This window comes from Carya illinoinensis, chromosome 16, assembly GCF_018687715.1.
Source record: "Carya illinoinensis cultivar Pawnee chromosome 16, C.illinoinensisPawnee_v1, whole genome shotgun sequence".
Classification (NCBI taxonomy): domain Eukaryota; kingdom Viridiplantae; phylum Streptophyta; class Magnoliopsida; order Fagales; family Juglandaceae; genus Carya; species Carya illinoinensis.
The window spans coordinates 6699399-6720760 of NC_056767.1; the positions used below are offsets into that span (position 1 = coordinate 6699399).

Consider the following 21362-nt stretch of genomic DNA (forward strand, 5'->3'; position numbering starts at 1 on the left):
TCATGGAAGTCATTAATTCTCTAAGAAAGTTGTGAACATCGAATGCACTGTACCAGTTGTTAGATGCTAATTTATAACCAAAAAGAAAATATCATAATAATGCCAATAAATTAAATTAAAAATTGGCTGCATGTTTGGAAGCCACTCCCATAGGTTATATATCAATATAACTTTGCTCAACTCTTTTCATCTAAGAGTAGTTACATGGACTATTTTCCCAAAATCAATTTTTAAAGTAATGTTAAATACAGTTTTAATTAGAGCGTACAAGTTTCGTGCACTCAATTAGAGTTTGTAAGTAATGATTGGTACAAGCCCCGCATATGCCTTTTGTAAAAGTGTGGACCCCAATAAAAAAATAATTTTTTTAGCAATTTTTGAGCGTAAGACTTATCTGTTTAAAATTTTTACAAATCATGTATCTTCTTCAAATTATGTTGGCCATATATATGCCTTGATAGCCATACAACGCTCACCAATCAAGGGCGAGTGGGAGTCATAATAATACGCCAAGAGCCTGATAGCCTAATTGCATAAGATTCAGCTCTCCAAATGAAAACTAAATATTTGAAACCCCTCACTTCCCCTTTGTTAAGAAAGAAAAAAGAAACTATAATATAGACCTTCATTTTCTTGCCACTTGGTTGTCTGTTTATTGTACTTCTCATCTCATGCACTTTTCGATAGTTGCTACTAATTTATTCATTATTACTTCCATCCTCTATTATCAAGCACATTATTACATATCTCTTGCATAATTTCTCGTTTCTTGTAGTTCATGTTAGTCATCGTTTTAAATCTTTGTTATGTTAAGATGCTATTTCAGGTATGCTTTCATGTCAAAAGTCTTTTATTTATATTGTTATTGTAAATAAATGTTTATGAAATATTAATTTTGATATTATTTTTTATTCTGTATTCTGTAACGTCTAGCACATGTTTTCACACTCTATGTCGATGGACTCACCTGTTTATCTTCACTATTTTTCTCCAGATGACTTTGATAGTTGTGACAGGTGGAATTGATGACACATGACAGGACTATAAAATAAATTTAAGATAAGTGTCGTGTCATAAGTTGATTGGTGAGATTTTAGACACTACGTAATAGAGTTTAGTTTGTTGTATCTGAAAGAATTTTTTAGGTACTTTATTTTTTGGAAATATTGTATTTAAGATTTCTTAATATTATGGATTTCAGATCTAGATCAAAAGGAGTACTATATTTACGAAAATAGCCTCAATTTAGAACTGGGTAGTAAAATTTTTGTAAAAACTATAATGTCTTAATCATTTTCACAATTCAAATAAAAAATTATCATAAGACAAATGAACATCCTATCCTTTTTGTGGTCGAAAGCTGCTCATATTGATACCTATTTTGTTTCTTGGTTAGAGAGTTGAGGGCTAGAAACAAATCATACACTCTGTACGCCACCTAAAACGGATTTCCAAGTCATATATAAATATAAGATGTACCTTGCTTCTCTTCCATCACTACACAACTATTACACCTGTAATATCTAAAAGACAAGAAAAAATGATGTTTGTTTCCATCATCTTCCTTGTACTTGTTACTCATGTTGGGTCTGTTATGCCAACCGAAGAGCTCAAACCCAAAAACATATTCCTCTTAGCAGGACAAAGCAACATGGCTGGGCGAGGAGGCATTTACAATGACACCAAAACCAACTTGCACAAGTGGGATGGAAAGGTTCCTCCACAATGCACTCCCACTCCAAAGATCCTCACACTATCTTTAAACAAGACTTGGGAGATAGCTCGTGAACCTCTCCATAAGGAAATTGATAATTTGAAGACCTGTGGAGTGGGACCAGGCATGCCCTTTTCCAACCAAATATTGGCAAAACATCCAGACTTTGGAGTGATTGGCCTGGTCCCTTGCGCAGTAGGAGGAACAAAGATAGAAAAGTGGCAAAAGGGTACTACTCTATACAATCAATTGGTGGATAGAGCAAGAGCTGCGAGGCAATGTACTAGTTGTAATATTCGTGCACTGCTTTGGTATCAAGGAGAGAGTGATTGTGGTGAGCGGGACTCTAGGCTCTATATGGGAAGGTTGGAGAAGTTTTTCAATAATCTTCGGCACGATCTTGACTCTCCTTATCTCCCCATTCTTTTGGTATGTACTAATTTATATGCAGATATACTAGATCTTGTTTATAATAAAAGTGATTTTACAATCTAACATATCATATCAAATCACGTCAGTTTGTAGATTTAATTTTGTAAAATTACAAATTGGTTACACTTCTACGTAACGCACCTTCGCAAATCATTATAAAAATTATAAAAATATAAATGTTTTTTGCAGGTTGTAATTTCTGCTGGAGAAGGAAACTTCCTAAGAAATGTAAGAGATGCTCAGCTGAATATAAATTTGAAGAATGTCGTGCGCGTTGATGCCATGGGCTTAACCCTATTACCAGATCATTTGCATTTGGATACAAAGTCTGCTGTTCGCATTGGTCAGAAGCTAGCTGATGATTTTCTTTTATCACAAGAAGTAATTAAACCAAACCGATCCCCAAAATTCAATAATCTAAATAAATAGTGTGTTAGTATGGAACTAATGCTTGATATAGTAGTAGGGTATGCAAGAATTGAGCACTCCTTTTGAAAAAGAATAGGCTCACCATAAAAGTATACAGTGCACGGAGTTTATATACACTAAAATTATATCTAGCATTAATAGTTTGTAATATCTTAAATAACAGTTCTCGTCAATGTCCTATTTCCATTATGTCTCTTTCTTTCTATGTTTGTGATATTCTTTGTCCCAATGTTGCCCAAAATCTTTCAGAATGCTTCTCTGTTATCTTCTTTGAGAAAAGCTTGTATGCCACCCCATGTTTACCGCTGATCAGAAAAAAAAAAAAAAAAAAATTACTTAATATTTGAGGAAGTGATTTTAAGTATATTGATGTATTTTTTTATTTTTAAAAAGTATTTAAATATATTTAAAAATGTGAATAGAAAAATGAAAAAAAAAAAGTTGCAAAAGCAACTAGCAGTAACAATGAGCGGTGCTATTCTGGCAGTGCTCATTTTCTACGTACCAAATCTTTTGGTTGCCCATCAACTTTTGACTTACGAATTTTTATCAATGATTTTATCAATCTTAATCATACAAGTTGACCAAACATATTTCAAAATTAAACGATTTCATAATTCAATCACTAAAATCTATCACATGGTTCCTTCAAAGTCCATATGTTAATTAAAAACTAAAATCTAAAATTATAAAAATAACTTACAACTCTTTTACATTTATTTTATAATTTTTTTGATTTAAAATTATTTTATGGAATTAACAAAATTAAATTGGTCAGTTATAAAATAAATTATAAAAAATTATAGAAACTATATAATTCACACCAATGATATTATAAGTATTAATTTATAAATAAATTTAATTTAAACTTATATTATAAAGCAAATTATATTATACCAATGATTATAAATAAGCGGTAAATGTCTTGGTATTAGTGATATATTCCCTCCAAGGTTAAAAGTTTGAATTTAATTAGAGGCAAACAATCTAAGAGCCATTAATTAAAAGATTATTTTTCTTGAATTATTTAAAGTGCAAGGTTACATACAGTCGTGAAGTATGTAAGCGTCGTGCAGTCGTTTTGAAAAAGTGTGGAGTCCACTATTAGAAAATTAAATTTCTTTTCATATGAGTCACGTATTTATTTATTTTTTGAAAGTAATTATGCAGAACTTGCATACTAACGACTATTAAAAAATTAATAATGAACTAAACTCTTTTTAAAATGATGATTATACATAACATTACACTATGTATTGGCAAGAATCTCTTCGTCGAACGCTTGTAGTTTGCTACATACAATCATGGAGTGCGCAAGCGCAGTGCAATTGTATTGAAAAGGAATAAAGTCTACTATTAAAAGAATTAATTTCTTTTAATGTGGGCCCCATATTTATTCCTTTTTTTCAAAATGATTATATGGTGCTTGCACACTTACGACTGCAACCATAATTTCTCATTGTAGAGACTGTTCCGGAACAAGCTGTGCTTAAAGAAATAAAAAGTAAAAAAAACAAAAAAAAATCTCTTGAAAAAATTAATAGATATTGTTAACTGAACCATCAAAGGAAAAATGTAAAATTAGAATAAAAACAAGAAATAATCTAAAAACAAGTTCTGATCGACTCGAATGCTATATTTTGGATTGAGATATTGTACTAGCTTGAGCTCTAAAGATATGAAGATGGTGAGCACACAAAGAGGATGAGAAAGCCAAATATCACACTGACTTCTTTCTTTTTCTCTAATGGAGAGCAAAGAAAGAGAATATAATGAATCATGAATCTTCTCGTCGCGGCAATAGACAATCTCCCTTCACTTTTCGGTGCATGGGAGTTCATGATCGGGCAACTATGCATTTGTTAACTTGTCTGGTTGTTCCCGTTGCTATAAGGAGTGTGAAACTAATTGCTTGGCAGCCTCCAGAGTGAGGAAGAGTAAAATTAAATGTAGATGGTGAAGCTTGCAGTAACCCAAGAGAAGCTGGTGTGGGTGGTATTATTTGGAATCCTCTAGGTGGTGTAGTGGTGGGATAATTTGCTTATTCTTATGGTCATGCTACTAATAATATTGCTGAATGTAGAACTTGTGATATCCCATATTTACGTGTATTTTTAATTAATAATTATTTAAATTATTATAATTAATGGCTCTGTTGTTTTAAATTTAACGTGTTAATCGTTAGATTTATTTTATGAATTTTAAGTTGTGAAATTTATTGTCATGTGCTTTCTTAATTTCAATTGCTTTTCATTATTTAAATTTCTCTTTGTTCTAAATTATTTATTGTTTTACTGTTGAGTTTTATTATCTATTTTATTTAGTGATTGCGTTTAAGTTATTTATTTTAATTACCATTTTGAAATCTTTTTTCGTTAGATCAATTTTGAGACCCCAAGTTGAAAAGACTGGATCTCATTTTTCTTTCCCTTTCTTTTTCTTTTCCCTTTTTACCTTTTTCTTTTTCTTTTTCTTCTTTCTTTTTCTTCTTTTCTTTCCTCTTCTTTTTTCACCTACCTCCCAACCACGCAAGCCACTCCCCTCTCCCTGTTTCTCAAGCCGACAACCCAGCCCCACTAGTCTCAGCCCCCACGCCGCCCCCTTCTCCCTCACGCAACCCTACCCGAATGGATCATCCCTTTCGTTCCCTCCAAAACGCGTCCCCAGCGCCACCGCCAATAGCCACCCAAGCTTCGTCGGACCACCCTCAACCAACTCCATGAACCCCATCCACATTCAAGCCCCCAGCACGCAACTCCCTCTCATCCCAAAATGGGTTTTGCATGTTCAAGTTTAACAACCCAAAGGCGTCGTGCACCACCTCACCACCACCCCCAACCACTTCCCCATCCACCAGTGACCTCCTTTACCCAATCTCATGCCCCACCGTGACCCATAGCCACCACACTCTCCCTCACTCTCCCATGACCTTTCTCCACCTTTCATGGCCGATCTCCACCATGTGCCGCCTCCCACGGAAACCAACCACCAACATCAACTCCACCAACCTTCATAAGCCCCTTCATGACTAACCCAAGCCTCTCGTAGCTCCTCTTCGAAATTCCCACTTTGAGATCCATGGTCGTTGCTTGGAAACCACCACTCACTGCAACTCCGCCTCTTTTGACATGACCCTTGATCTTTCAAAATTTGCCTTTAAGCACTGTGAATATTTTTCAAATAACTTTTAAGATTTAAATATATTTTGCATTAACAATACTTTGTGATTTGGTTAGTTGTGCTGAACTGAGTCCGAGGCGTTTAGGGGTCGGTTAGAATTGGAGAATAGAGTTGTTTGTTTGATTGAATGATGTTGGGATTTGTTGGATATTTTTGTGTCTTTTAGTATGCATTGCATGGTGCATGCATGTTCATGTTTGTAAAATGAAAAGTGGGTTTTCGCATATTGCATGCATATTCATGTGTTGGAAATGAAAACTGGGCTTTCATGTGTTAAAAGTTTTTTGGGTGCATGTGTATCATGACCCCAAGCCGAGAAAGGGTATTATCTCGGTAGAGTTCCTTTGGTCACTCGAGAGCAAAATATATTGAGCGATGACCCCTGGGTTGTCACTGGACGACAACGGGATCGAACAAGATGGTAATGCTCTCATGCCAACTCTGTAGCCCCTCTGCTCGCAGGGGCTAGAAGATGCTTGGCTATGAACGCACTGGGCGCCGAACTGGGCATTGCTCATTATGAAGTCACATGCATGGTTATTACCCATGGTGTGGCGAAGGGAGCCAAGGTGTGCAGATAGTCCCTATGGGAGATTATGGTGCATAAGGTTAAAATTTGATATGTGCACCATTTTCTCGAAAAACTTCGAGATTTGATAAATGAGTTTATGTGGACCAATTCTGGAAAAATGGTGGAATTATGTTGAGCCATTTTCTAGGAAAATGGTGAATGTTTTAATGGATATGTTTTTGGGCAAAATGGGATTTTGGCATGCGTGGAAAATTACTCATTTTGGGAAAGGATGACTTTTGAGTCTCATGCATATGGCATCATGTTCATGCATTTTGTTATTGCATGAATGTATTTTTATCTCGTGGTTTGTTCGAATTATTACTTACCCGCGGTAACATCTCTTGGTACCGTAGATTTTGATGCAAGTGATGAGAAAGTTGAGCCTGAGGATGCTCCACCGAAGGAGTGATTGGGTATCACTTGCTCATGCATTGGGAATGGTTTTCCCGCTGTTGAATATAGTGTTTTGGTTTTTTTTTTCTTGATAACTGTAATATTTTTGGTATGCTTGTTTTAAAATGAACTTGTATTTAAACAAATTCGTACTTAGTCGACTAACGTTAATTATTCCGTTGTGTTTTTGTTGTACACTTTCTACATGTCCACACACTTATCACTTATAGATGGGATGTGTGACCCGTGTTGTCATCATCTCAACATCTCGATCTCCATGTTTCCATACATGGGAGTTGGGGGCATCACAAAACTCTTCTTGATGAGCTTCAATTGTGCAGGCAACTGGGATTGAGGGTTGTATTAGTAAAGTGAGACTCATTGATGTTAGTGGGATGGTTGGCATCGGGAGTGTGCAAATATTGGTTTGTTTGGGATTTTTAGGAGGAAATTAAAGTTCTTACTTGTGAGTTTATTACTTGTGGGTTAAATGTTTGTTTTCGTCGTATATTTAGAGAAGCCAATATGGTGGTGGATGTTTTAGCTAAGTGGATAAATATGTTGTTTTTAATACTCTTAACTAGTGAGATTAGTGAACTTTATCTGTTAAATTAAGAGTATTAATCAAATGATATGTGCTAGCCCTCCCTGACATGTGAAATGACCATTTACACCTTAAAGCAATAAACTTTCATGTATATGGCCTGAGTACTACTTTCTTCAATTAAATAGGTGGGCTGGTAAAATGCATGAGCTGTGGCCCAACACAGGAGTGAAGAACTGATATGTAAGTGACTCAAGCCCACAAAGCCCATGAGAGGAAACTTAAGCTGAGAAAGCCACGGGAAGATCTCACAGCACCTAAGGGTTTTGGGACCACGGGCAGCAGAGGAATGGGGTGGCTATGCACGATGGAAAAACACAAAAATTTCTGGCAAGGAGAGAGGATTCTGAGTATAAAAGGAAGAGGAACCTTCGAGAATGGGGATTCGGGTTTTTCCATTTCATTTCTCTTGTCATTTCTTCTCCCCTTTTTGTTTCAGATAGTTTTTTCTGAGCTTCTTTTAGGGTTTTGGCAAATTAATATTTTGCTAGTTTTGATGAAGATGTTTGGCTAAATTTACAGCCTGGGTTGTGGTGAAACTGTTCTTTGTGTTCCATCACTTGCTAGATTTTCTATAGTTTTGATTGTTTAGCTCACTTGGTCTGAAATCAATTTCTAAAGAGGAAAATCTGATGAATTCCCTTGCTCTTAGTCTTGTTCTACTGCAGACACAAGGCACAACAGAACCTTGAATTAATCAAGGATTCCATCAGCCGAGTGTTAAATTTATCTTGGTGGAAGCTTAGTGAGTGTACTTTATTTTCGGTTTTGGCATAACTATGCTGAGTTCTTATTTCAGATAATCTATGTTATTAGCTCCTTAATTGAGTTAGTGAGTAGAGATTAATGCTGAGAAAACCGTGTAAGTGATGAACACCAAGGAGCTTAAAAGCCGCTACCCAGGTGGTTACTCTATTGATCCTGTGAACCCTGCTAGTTAAACTAATGATTAACAATTCTGTTTTAGAACCACACCATTTTCAGAAGTTAAATTTTACTTTGTATGATTTAATCCCTATTTTAGAGCAAAATCATTGCCATGAAAACAGCCACAAATCCACCATATATTCACTTGATTACAAACCCTTCACTGGGTGGAGACTTTTTTTTCTTTTTTTCCGACTTGTTTTCAAAACAAAAGTCATAAAAATTCAAACAAAGAAATTCACAGGATGTTCCTTCTGTAACATCAAAGTTTTCCAAAAAGCTTTCTCAAGCATGTTGTTGGAATCACACTTGTCCCTGTGGAAATGACCTTGGGACTTTCTTATTATTACAACTGAACCACTTCTACACTTGGGAGCGATAATTTGGACTAAGTCACTAAGCAGGGAACTCAAGGTCTTAATTCAGATTTATGTTACGTTAATTCCATTCAAGGTCCTTTTTGGGGAATGAATCGCATGGATAAACTTGGCATCCATTATCTTAGATGTTGAGAGTTTCTTGGCTTGGGTGGGTCTTTTGTTGGGTTTTGTTGTTCTTCTAGAATTTTTGGGCATCTCGACATGTGACCTCGACTCTTAAGATAAAAAAACGAAAAAAGAAGGTCAATAGTCCCAATTGTGTACACATATGCCTTCCTTTTAGCTAGCATCATTTAAATGCACTAGCTGTTTGCTGCACAGTTGTGAGCATTTGCATTTTATTTCTTGTTACTGGCTTCAAAATTTTGTTTTCTTGTACCCAACTGCCCTCAAAACATGAAGAAGCATCTGTTCATGTTCTTATTTTTTGGATTGTTTAATGCGCTTTGAAGAATGTCTCGATTGCATATATGCAAAGGTTAAACATGCTGAAGAAGCTCTGCAGTTTGGAACCAGGATACAAAGGCTTGGGATGTGCAGTTGATCGAGGAAACATTATCTGTCGAGGAAGCAGAAACCATACAGAAAATTCCCCTTAGTATTTACAACAGACAAGACAAGATCATATGGAGGTGCACAACTAATGGAGTCTTCAGTGTTAGAAGCGCGTACCATCTGAAGAATGAACTAGAGCAGATGAGCAAAGGTCAGCCTAGCTATGTCCAGGAGAAAGGAAGGTGGAAAAAACTCTGGAAACTAAGCATGCCAAATGCAGAAAAATTATTCCTATGGAAGGCTTGCAACGATTTACTACCAACCAAGCTAAATCTATTTAGAAGGAAAGTTGTTGATAACCCAAACTACCCAATTTGCCATCAACATGTAGAAAGACGTGAATCAGTGAGAGACGTATGGAGCATGTGTTCTAGGAAACTGCAGAAAAGAAGCATCAGCAACCAAACATTCAAGGAGCGACTGACCAATCTAATGGAGGAGGTAGAAGAGGAAGTGCTAATAGAGATGGCTGTGGCGGCATGGAGATTGTGGAAAAGAATGAATGAATGGATTGTGCACACATATGCCTTCCTTTTAGCTACCATCATTTTAAATGCACTAGCTGTTTGCTGCACAGTTGAGAGCATTTGCATTTTATTTCTTATTATTGGCTTCAAAATTTGTTTTCTTGTACCCTACTGCCCTCAAAACATGAAGAAGCATCTACTCATGTTCTTATTTATTGGATTGTTAAATGCGCTTTGAAAAATGTTAAGACTAAAGAGAAGAGAATTATTTAGGTAGAACCTCTCATATTACTCAGTAATAATTTACAAATAAATAGATATTTACAATGAACTAAAATGGAAATAATCACATATGGTAGGAAACTAATTGGTGCTGATTTCTTGGAGGCTAAATATATGGTAATGTACATATGGAAATATTCATAGCTGTCAATACTCCCCCTCAAGTTGGCGCATGGAGATCCGTAATGCCCAACTTGCGCGAGAAATGATGAAAGAGATCGTGGCCTAAAGCTTTAGTGAATATATCGGCAACTTGATCTTGGGAAGAGGTGTGAACAGCTTTGAGGAGACCAGAATGAATCTTATCACGAACAATGTGACAATCAATCTCAATGTGTTTGGTGCGCTCATGAAAGACAGGATTGTGAGCAATGTAGAGAGCAGACTGATTATCACAATGTAAGGTGAAAGGTTCAGGATGAGAGAGACCAAAATCAGTGAGAAGCTGTTTGAGCCAGGTGAGCTCACAGGTAGTAACAGCCATAGCTCGATACTCGGCTTCAGCGGAAGAGCGTGCCACAGTAGTCTGTTTTTTTGTACGCCAGGAGATGGGACTAGGACCTATCTGAATAAAGTAGCCGGTAGTCGAACGACGAGTGGTGGGACAACTGGCCCAATCAGAATCAGTGTATGCTGTGACATGAAGACTGGTAGATGAAGGAAAGAAGAGGCCTTGGCCAGGGCTGGCTTTGAGGTAGCGGAGAACTCTAATAGCTGCAGTCATATGAGGAACCCGAGGAGCATGCATGAACTGACTGAGAATGTTGACAGCATAAACAATGTCTGGTCTGGTAATGGTCAGGTAGATAAGACGACCAACAAGATGACGGTAGGAACAAGGATCAGGAAGTAAATCACCATCTTGAGGACTAAGTTTCAAATGTTGTTCCATGGGAAAAGAAGCAGTCCGGGCACCAAGTTGTCCACTGTCAGAGAGTATGTCAAGAGCATATTTGCGCTGATTAAGGAAGATGCCATTAGGAGACCGGGCAACTTCGAGACCAAGAAAATACTTCAGAGAACCAAGATCCTTAGTCTTGAAGTGAGTAGAGAGAACATGTTTGAAAAACGCGATCTGAGAGATGTCATTACCAGCGACTAAAATATCATCAACATAAACAAGGACAAGAGTGATGCTAGTGCAGGTGACAAAAGTAAACAAAGAATGGTCAGCCTGAGACTGATGAAAACCTGCATCAAGAAGCACATTGGTTAGTTTAAAAAACCAGTTCCTGGAGGCTTGTTTAAGGCCATAAAGGGATTTTCTGAGGCGACAGACTCGGGTCTCCCCCTTGGGACAATATCCGGGGGGTGGGGTCATGTAGACTTCTTCATCAAGATCGTCGTGCAAGAAGGCATTATTGACGTCGAGTTGATGAATAATCCAATGTTTGGAGGCGGCAACAGCTAACAGGCATCTGACAGTGGTCATTTTTGCAACAGGAGCAAAAGTCTCATGATAATCAAGGCCTTCAATTTGAGTATAGCCCTTGGCAACAAGGCGAGCTTTGTACCGTTCAATAGAGCCATCAGCTTTGAGTTTGGTTTTGAATACCCATTTGCAGCCAATGGGTTTTTTATCAGGAGGAAGAAACTCAAGAGTCCAAGTCGAGTTGGCTTCTAAGGCTCGAAGTTCAGAAGACATGGCCTCACGCCAATGAGAGTGACGAATAGCCTCAGAGTAACAGGTGGGATCAATACAAGTGGTAAGAGCAGTTAAATAAGAAATATGGGAAGGAGAAAAATGAGAATATGAAAGAAAAGCAGATAGAGGATGAGCAGTACCTGAGACCGGTGGAGCAGGTGAGGATGCCGTGGACTCCGTATGTAAGGTGGGACATATATAGTCGTTGAGATAGGCGGGGCGAGTAATGGTGCGACGAGGACGAGGGACAGGGGAGAGAGGAGGGGATGGAAGTGATTGAGGTGGAGAAGAAGAGATAATGGGAAGATCAGATGGGGAAGAAGAGGAAACTATAGGTTCAGGAACAGGAAGAGGAATGATGGGAGAGGATTGGGAAGGAGAGTCAGAAATGTGTTGGAAGGGAAATTGTTGCTCATGAAAGGTGACATCACGGGAGTAAAAAATAGACTGAGTGGCAAGATTGTAGAGTTTGTAGGCTTTATGAGTACTGGGATATCCTAAAAAAACACATTGTGTAGCACGGGGAGAAAATTTGTCACGATGCGCAGAAAGAGTTTGAGCATAGCAAAGGCACCCGAACACGCGTAGGTGATCATAGTTGGGTGGTTTGTCAAAAAGAGTTTCAAAAGGGGATTTATTTTGGAGAATACGACTGGGAGTACGATTGATGAGATAAGCAGCAGTGAGGACGCAATCACCCCAAAATTGTAAGGGTAGGTGGGCTTGAAAGCGAAGGCTTCGAGCAACATTGAGAAGGTGTCGATGTTTACGCTCCGCAACACCATTTTGTTGAGGAGTTTCAACACAGGTACGTTCATGAACGATGCCGTGAGCCTTGAGATAATTTTGAAATTGATGAGATAAAAATTCTTGTCCATTATCAGTTCGAATGATTTTAACGGTGGTATTAAATTGATTTTGAACAAGAGCGAAAAAATGCGTTAAATGAGTATAGGCTTCGGATTTAAAACGCATGAGATATATCCAAGTAGTGCGAGAAAAATCATCGACAATAGTGAGAAAATAATGAGCCCCACATAAAGAAGAAGTATGATAGCCACCCCAAATATCACAATAAATACGATTAAAAGGAAAAATACTTTTATTTGAAGAATTAGAAAAAGGCAATCTGGTGTGCTTAGAACGAGCACAAATGTCGCAATCAGAAAGAATACAAGGAGAATTGAAAAGACTAGGAATAATAAAACTAGAGGGATGACCTAGACGTTGATGCCATAGGAGCTTATTATCGGTAGTGGGGGCAGCAAATGCAAGAGAAGGTTCGGGGCGATACACGTAGAGTCCATTGCAAAGATCACCCGTTCCAATCGGCCTCATCAATTGTGGGTCCTGAAAAATACAAGTGTTAGAAGAAAATAAAATAACACAAGATTTCTGGAGGGTGAGTTGGGAAATAGATAAGAGATTAAAAGAAAAAGTAGGGATATAATAGACATTTGATAGAGTAAGAAGGGGAGAAAGAAGACATGTCCCAATGCCTTCGGCTGGGACTTCATGTCCATTGGGAAGCCGTACGAAGTGACTGGTTTCCAGTCTTTGCAAATCACGAAAGCAGGATTTTTTATGACAAATGTGATGGCTTGCACCACTATCGATCACCCAATGATGTTCCCGATTAAAGGTAAAAACAGAGGGAGAAGTAGAGAAGCTATTACCAACAAAATGGGCAGTGGAGGAAGAAGGAGATGGAGTCACCGGCGCTAGCAAGGAGATGAGCTTCTGATAGAGGTCCGGTGAGAGACCAGGAATGGGGCTCGACGTCGAGTGGGTGGAGGAGAGCTGGAGGGCCGACGATGGAGCTTGACCAAGGATGGAGGTCTGCGGCTTGGGACGTGGCTCTCGTCCGGGTGGGTAACCCACTATTTTCCAGCACCGGTCACGTGTATGACCGTCCTTGCCACATACGGTACATTTGAAGATGGGTTTGGGTCTACCAGAGGGACGAACGGCCAGGGCCAAGCTTTCGGATGAATGGGTTTGAATGTGAAGCAACCTCTGTTGTTCTTCTTGGAAAAGAATAGAGAACACTTTACTGATAGAGGGAAGGGGATCCATGGCCAAGATTTGAGTTCGGAGAGAGGCAAAGGAATCGTTCAAGCCAAGGAGAAATTGAAAAACTTGCTCATCTTCAACCTGTTTTTGCAGGTCTTTGAGGTCGGTATTACGTTGGAGATGACCAAGTTCATCCCAAAGCTGTTTAATTTGATTATAGTACTCATGGACAGAGTTGGTTGTTTGTTGCAGGGAAGAGAGGGCTCGTTTGAGTTGATAGATTCGGGCGTTGTTGCCATGGCAGAATCGGGAAGACAAATCAACCCATACAGCACGAGGATCAGTATGGTATTCAAGGGAGTTTGCAATGGATGGACTGATGGAGTTAAGGAGCCAGGTAAGAACCATGTCTTTTGTTTGGTTCCATTGAGAGTAGGCGGCTGAAGAGGGATCAGGAGGGGTGAGGGTGCCATCGACAAAGCTTAATTTATTTTTTGCATTGAGTGCCCGTGTCATAGCTTTCTGCCATTTGGGAAAATTGTCACCAGTGAGGAGACCATTGACGAGGGTGAGGCTGGGAGAATCTGATGGATGAAGGAGGTAGGAAGAAGGGACGGGAGGAGGGGGATCGGTGGCCATAGAGCTAGGGGAAAGGATCGATTAGGCTGATACCATGTTAAGACTAAAGAGAAGAGAATTATTTAGGTAGAACCTCTCATATTACTCAGTAATAATTTACAAATAAATAGATATTTACAATGAACTAAAATGGAAATAATCACATATGGTAGGAAACTAATTGGTGCTGATTTCTTGGAGGCTAAATATATGGTAATGTACATATGGAAATATTCATAGCTGTCAATAAAGAATGTCTCGATTGCATATATGCAAAGGTTAAACATGATGAAGAAACTCTGCAGTTTGGAACCAACTCGGGCACACCTTCAAAGTGAAAATGAACTTGTGAGACCTAGTTGCATGGATATGGATGTCTCATATCCTCTCAGGCAAAGCTTCCAACATCCTGCACAATTGCTACCTATATCTGGAGGAAATTTTGATGAGCCCATTTCAGGTATTAATTCTAAATTGGAGTCTCCGTTTGGATGCTCTAACTGGAAAATGTTACAGACTTGCAATAAATTCATGTATAGCATCTTTTTCTGACGGGCAGTTAATGGGCTCACAGGAGAAGGGTGCTCTTCCCGGTACTACATCCACAAAATTAGTTGAAGAGAACTTGAATGCACAACCAACAATATCCAACTTGTCTGGCGAAGTTACTAAATTGAGGTGCTGTGAAAAATCTGCTGTGGTGGGTGAAAATAATGTCAAAATTGCTGATAGAAATGATGTTGGCAGAGGTTATGAACGTAGTAGGAAGAGAAAGTGGTTACTTAATTCTGCTGAGCCCATTGAATATTTGTATGCCAAGGATAAGAACTTGTGTGTGCAGATAGAAGAGAATCTATCTTTGTTGCATGGTACGTTAGACAGACGAATAGGCAGTCCCCTGGAAGAAGTGAGATGTCTGGCTCCTAATCCGCAATGCATTCCACACGGTACGCTTGATGGGTTGCACAAAAAGAGCAAGGTATGATCTCCTGAAGAGGTACATAAGAAGCATTTTTGTGTCAGTGACGAGCAAAAGAAGACAGAAAAACCTGGAACCGAAGTCTTGGAGGATCAAGTGATCTTGAAACTATGGCAAGTTTTGAGGATGTTGCTGATGGTGACTACATGAAACTGCTGGACTTGGATGATGCTGCTGACGAGCAACGTTACAGGATAGCGGCCGAAAGGCCTGTGTCACCAAGTCTTCCTATTATTGACTTTGATAACAGCCAAATATTTGATGTGGATTGTTCTGAAACTTTAGTAGTGGAATGGGCCTATAAAGAGGTATCGACTGAGCACAGCTTTGATGCTATTGATGTTGAAATTGAGTCAATAAACTAAAACATACGGCTCTACGAACTTCCTGTAATCTGTCACTGCATAAGAATGTAGCCCAGCTGATTCCGTTGGAATGGTTTCTGGACTCTAGTGGCACGAAATGCTAGTCCTCAGCAAGTCCAGGTCTCGGGTCTGGTTGTGGGCATTAGTAATTTGCCTAGATCAGGAGACGAGGAAGTTAATTTTCCATTTGAAAGTGAAGTTGGATCTGCATGTGACACTGTTGCAAAATACTGTGTCGTGTCTCCAAACATGAGAGATCGTAACGTCACTTCTAGGATATTTAGAACTACCAAAACTTGTATAGCTCGGTGCTGTTTGCTTTCTCAAACGGAGTGGGTGGTGCCAAAGATTCTGCTTGCTCTTATGATGGATCGAAGAAAATCTTTTACTTGTGTAAGTGATTCATTGCCATCCAAGTTGATACGATTTTCTTGCTGTTAATAAAACTAGACAAGACTCCTTATGGAAGGATGGCGCGCAGCCAATAATAGTTTTTCTTTTTGTAACTTTATCAGAATATGCAAGGAAGAAAAAATGTATTCCAAAATGTATTGAAAAATGAAATTCCTCTTTGTTACAATTTGTTCAAGTCTGTTTATATACAAACTAACTTAACACTAACTTAACTAAACCTCTTCTACACGTGGCTTCTACACATGGCTTACTAACTTAATACTCCCCCTCAAGATGGAGTGTAAATGTCAATGACACCCATCTTGGAAAGAATACTAGAAAAAAAATTAAAACTGACAGGCTTAGTTCGTATATCTACTAATTGATGAATGCATGAAACATGCAAAGTCTTCATGGTTCCTGCCAAGAGTTTTTCCTGAACAATGTGAAAATCTATGTTAATATGTTTGGTTCGTTCATAAAAAACAGGGTTGGCAGATATGTGGACAGCAACCTCATTATCACAAAAAAGCAAAGCTGGCCGTTTGGTTTGGAAAGTAGATAAATCTTTGAGCAAGTGTTGCAGCCATGTTATTTCACATGTAGTAGTTGCCATCGCACAATATTCAGCCTCTGCTGTGGATCTAGACAACGTGTTCTGCTTCTTGGATTTCCATGAAACAAGTGATTGTCCAAGGAAAATACAAAAATCAGTGATTGACTTCCTGGTGTCTCTGCAAGCAGCCCAATCTGCATCACAAAAAGCCTTGAGTTGCAAGTCACTTGATGAAGAGAAAAATATTCCTTGGCCAGGATTGTGTATGATGTATGTCAACACCCGATGAGCTACTGCCAAATGAACATCAGTAGGTGCTGCTACATATTGGCTTAAGATTTGAACTACAAATGACAAATCTAGTCTCGTTATTGTCAAATAAACAAGTCTACCCACTAATCTTTTGTAACAGAGTGGATCTTCAAGAGGTGTTCCTTCTATTTTTAAGAGTCTAAGATTTTGATCCATCGGAAATGAGGCGAAATGAGGCAGGTTTAGATGCTAGGTACCCTGAATCTGATAGTATTTCTAAAGCATACTTCCTCTGTGAAACAACTATCCCTTTTGTTGATCTTGCAATTTCAAGACCAAGAAAGTACTTCAAAACTCCAAGATCTTTGAGCTTGAATTGAGAATGAAGAAAAATCTTTAAGTCACTTACTGCTGAATCATCATTGCTGGCGATGATGATATCATCGACATATACCAACAAAGCAATGAATGAATTGTTTTTCTGTGTTGTAAACAAAGTTGGATCAGCTGAGGATTGGAAAAAACCATGTTTCAACAAAGCAGTGGAAAACTTAGAAATCCACTGCCTCGATGCCTGTTTTAGGCCATATAAAGATTTGTTGAGTTTGCATACAAGCTGGTTAGCATAGTTTGACTTAACAGTGGGCATGAACTCCCCCTTGGCTGCAGCACTATTTCGATTACAATAAAAACCTTGAGGAAGAGACATATAAACTTTTTCTTCTAAGTCTCCATGCAAAAATGCATTGTTGACATCTAATTGGTGCAATGACCAGTTTTTAGATGCGGCTATAGCTAAGAGTACCCTGACAGTAACCAGTTTTGCAACTGGTGAAAAAGTCTCCATGTAATCCAATCCCTCTTGCTGTGTATAGCCCTTAGCAATTAATCGAGCTTTATACCTTTCAACAGATCCATTAGAGTTGTATTTCATCTTATAAACCCATTTACATCCAATAGCATGTTTGTTAGGAGGTTAATGAGTAAGTGTCCAAGTTTTATTATCTTCTAAAGCTTTGATTTTAGCAGCCATGGCATCACACCACTGATTGTGTTTAATGGCTTCTCTAAAGGAATTGGGCTCTTTATGTGAGGATATAGCAAGTGTGAAAGCTCTATGTGAGGTAGACAGATTGGAATATGATATAAAAGAAGAAAGTGGATATGGAATACCTGAGGATGAACCTTCACTCGAGTTAGATGATGAAGTGGCTTCTGCAGTTTTGGCTAAGCTGCAATGATAATCTGCAAGATAAGATGGCTGCTTATGTATTCTAGTAGACTTTCTAGTTGAGGGAATTACCTCAGGATTTGATGGTGAAGAAACTGGAATTGAAATAGAAACTGACTCAGAATTTTCTGGAATTGAATGAGAAGTAGTCTGAGTTTGAGGATAATCAAAAGTTGCATTATCTGTTTGTGGTATGGGTAGAACAATTGATTTTGTAGGAAGATCATAACCTGTTTTGAATGGAAAAACAGATTCTCAAAATATAACATCTATGGACAAAAAAATAACATTGGTTTCTAAATCATAGAGTTTATACCCTTTTGTTCCATATGGATATCCAATAAACACACAAGGGTGAGCTCTAGGTGCAAACTTTGAGCGATTATGAGATAGAGTTGATGCAAAACATAGACAACCAAATACTCTAAGATTTGAGTAATTTGGTGGCTTAGAAAATAGAATTTCATATGGTGTTGTATTTGACAACAAAGGTGATGGAGTTCTATTGATCAAATGAGCTGCTGTTAAAATGCACTCACTCCAGAAATTGAGAGGTAAATTGGCATGAAATCTGAGGGATCGTGCCACATTGAGTAAATGCTTATGTTTATGTTCAACTACACCATTTTGTTGAGGTGTAGCTCTACAAGTTTGTTGATGAATTACCCCTTTAGAAGCATAGAAATCTGACATATGAAACTCATTTCCCCTATCAGTTCTAATAACTTTGATATGAATACCAAATTGAGTCTCAATGAGATTAAAGAATGACTGGAGAAGGAATTGAGTGTCAAATTTATTTTTCATTAGATATACCCAAGTACATCGTGAGCAATCATCAACAATTGAAAGGAAGTATCTGAAACTAGTGATAGATTCAACAGCAAAGGGACCCCAAATATCAACATGAATCAAATTGAAAATTTTATTACTGATAGAATCACTCGTATTAAATGGCAATCTTTTATGTTTTTCCAATGGACAAGTATTACAGTCAAAAGTGGAAGAAGTAGTGACATCAGGAAACAATTTGTGAATTATTTGGATCCTTTTTAAGGAAGGATGGCCTAACCTAAAATGCCATAGATCAAAAGAAGAGTTGTTTACAGTAGAATTGACAACAGAAATTTTACTAGAATTAGCAGCAGAATGTATATCAAATGTTTGAAACAAATATAACCTAGCCACTTGTTTAGCCACTCCAATTGTCTTCCAAGAGTATTGGTCCTGTATGAAACAGAAATCAGCAAGAAAAACAAAACAACATGAATTTTCGGTAAGCTTTTTGACTGATATGAGGTTAAAAGAAAAGGAAGGTACATACAAAACATTATCAAGAATCAATGATTCTGATAATTTGACTGTTCCAATGAGTGTTATTGGAACACAGACACCATTAGGCAATTTTACTGAAGTATTTGCAATAGAGATAGTTGTAGCAAAATGCGAAAGGGAACTGACCATATGATCAGTAGCACCACTATCAACTATCCAAGAATTTGACTTTTTGAGAACATTATCAGGTGAGTTAACTATACCTAATAGACTCAATGGATTTGCTACAGCATTCATTGCTGTTGGTTGTTGTGAGGAGTTTTGAAGAAATGAGAGAAGTTGATTACATTGTTCTTGAGTAAAGGGGAATGGAGGAGTGGAGTTTGGACCATTAGATGCTTCATCAAAGCCATTTGAAGATGCTGAAACTTGATTAACATAAGGTGTTCTTGGCTTTGCATTGTGTTAATACCCTTGAGGATATCCATGTAGTTTATAGCACCTATCAACCATATGTCCAATGAGACCACAATGAGTGCAAACTGATCGTGATCTTGATTTTTTATAATTCTTGACATTAGTTGAGGAAGTTGATGCAGGGGCCACATTCTTGCTAAACAAAGCAGCAGATTCAGACAAGATTGAAGATCCAACAACTTTCCTTTGTTTCTCTTCTTGAAGAGTAAGAGATAGAACTCAGTCAATGGATGGAATTGGATCCATTAGGAGAATTTGACCCTGAATGTGAGTAAAAGAATCATTAAGGCCCATTAGAAATTGATCAACATATTCATTATTATGTTGATCAATGACTGTCTTCAAAGCTCCACACAAACAACTTGGTTGACAAATACAACTGGGAATAGGCTTAACATTGGAGAATTCATCCCATAAAGCTTTGAGTTTTGTGTAATACAAACTAACTGAACTTTGATCTTGAATTAAGGACGAAAGATCTTTCTTGAGTTGAAAAAGACTCCGGCCATTACCTTGTGTAAACCTAGTCTTTAAGTTGTTCCAAACCTCTGTAGCAATAATGGAACTGATAACACTTGCAGCAATCTCTTGCATAAGAGAGTTTAAAATCCAAGAAAGAACCATATTGTTGCATCTAAACCATTGAACATAAAGAGAATCAGATCGATTTGCAAGACAAGAAAAAGTTCCATCAATAAAACTCGTCTTGTTCTTGGCATTGAGAGCCATTACCATCGACCTACTCCAAGTATAATAGTTCTCACCATTAAGAGGTTGAGAAACCAAAACAAATCTAGGGCTTTCTCCATGATGGAGAAAATAAGGATTTGAGAAATCTTTGTTACAATCTGTTCAAGTCTATTTATATACAAACTAACTAACTTAACACTAACTCAACTAAACCTCTTCTACACGTGGCTTCTACACGTGGCTTACTAACTTAATAAACTTTGTAGAATTTTTGGGTACGTTTTTGCTTTATAAGTGGGGTTTTATCTAGTATATTATTTCATGTGTATTGGTGTGCCCCTCTATGCTTTGATAAGGTTGATTTATTTATAAAAAAAATCTGCATGACTGATCTTTAGTGGTATATGGATGTTTGAAGTCAGTGAGACAATGAGTTTTTTAAGGTTGGAACTAATTTATTTTTCATGTCATTGACATGTTTCTGGGAAAAGGTCTGCATGTTTTTTACATTGGTGCTACTCAATTTGTCCACCACTGCTCCAAGGAAACTTGGAAACTGCTTGAATACGGATTCCATCCTCTGGTTGGATTCTTTCTCTGGGCACATACGAGCAGGTCTGTTCATTTTTTACGTAGTATAAATAATTTCCATAATTGATACAATTGCTTGATTTGATTTTTTAGATTTATGTTAACTGGTCATTTTCGTTTTTCTTATCCTTTTCTTTTTGGCAGTGATGTCTAATGTGGAGACAAGAAGCGTGCTTGCAGATTTTTTTTTTTTTTCCTGGATGAACTTCTTAGTCTTATTGAGGAATTCCTTATAGACGGAAGAGATATGGTGTACACTAGCATATCATCTGAGACATTTATCGAATGTGATACAAGAATTAACTTCCTCTTGGATGGTGTGACTGTTGAAGATCAATGG

The 21362-nt window shown here is 37.8% G+C and overlaps 2 protein-coding genes across 2 annotated transcripts; both read left to right on the top strand.

The window, feature by feature from the left end:
• Positions 1 to 1540: 1540 nt before the first annotated feature.
• Positions 1541 to 9694, top strand: LOC122298752 (probable carbohydrate esterase At4g34215). Its single transcript, XM_043108610.1, has 3 exons — positions 1541 to 2143; positions 2336 to 2527; positions 9563 to 9694. The coding sequence occupies exons 1-3, from the start codon at positions 1541 to 1543 to the stop codon at positions 9692 to 9694; spliced, it is 927 nt and encodes a 308-aa protein (XP_042964544.1).
• LOC122298484 lies at positions 7591 to 16134 on the top strand. The gene is made up of 3 exons (XM_043108246.1): positions 7591 to 9111; positions 14492 to 14673; positions 14788 to 16134. Exons 2-3 carry the CDS (start codon positions 14587 to 14589, stop codon positions 15196 to 15198), a joined length of 498 nt encoding a protein of 165 aa, XP_042964180.1. The 5' UTR covers positions 7591 to 9111; positions 14492 to 14586; the 3' UTR covers positions 15199 to 16134.
• Positions 16135 to 21362: the final 5228 nt, after the last annotated feature.

Bases quoted from the DNA above. Each gene is read 5' to 3' on its own strand.
- LOC122298752 (XM_043108610.1), top strand. From the start codon at position 1,541: ATGATGTTTGTTTCCATCATCTTCCTTGTACTTGTTACTCATGTTGGG. The intron at 2,144-2,335 runs GTATGTACTAAT...TGTTTTTTGCAG, and splicing joins CTTATCTCCCCATTCTTTTG to GTTGTAATTTCTGCTGGAGA. The intron at 2,528-9,562 runs GTAATTAAACCA...CATGTGTTCTAG, and splicing joins ATTTTCTTTTATCACAAGAA to GAAACTGCAGAAAAGAAGCA.
- LOC122298484 (XM_043108246.1), top strand. From the start codon at position 14,587: ATGTCTCATATCCTCTCAGGCAAAGCTTCCAACATCCTGCACAATTGC. The intron at 14,674-14,787 runs GTATTAATTCTA...ATGGGCTCACAG, and splicing joins TTTTGATGAGCCCATTTCAG to GAGAAGGGTGCTCTTCCCGG.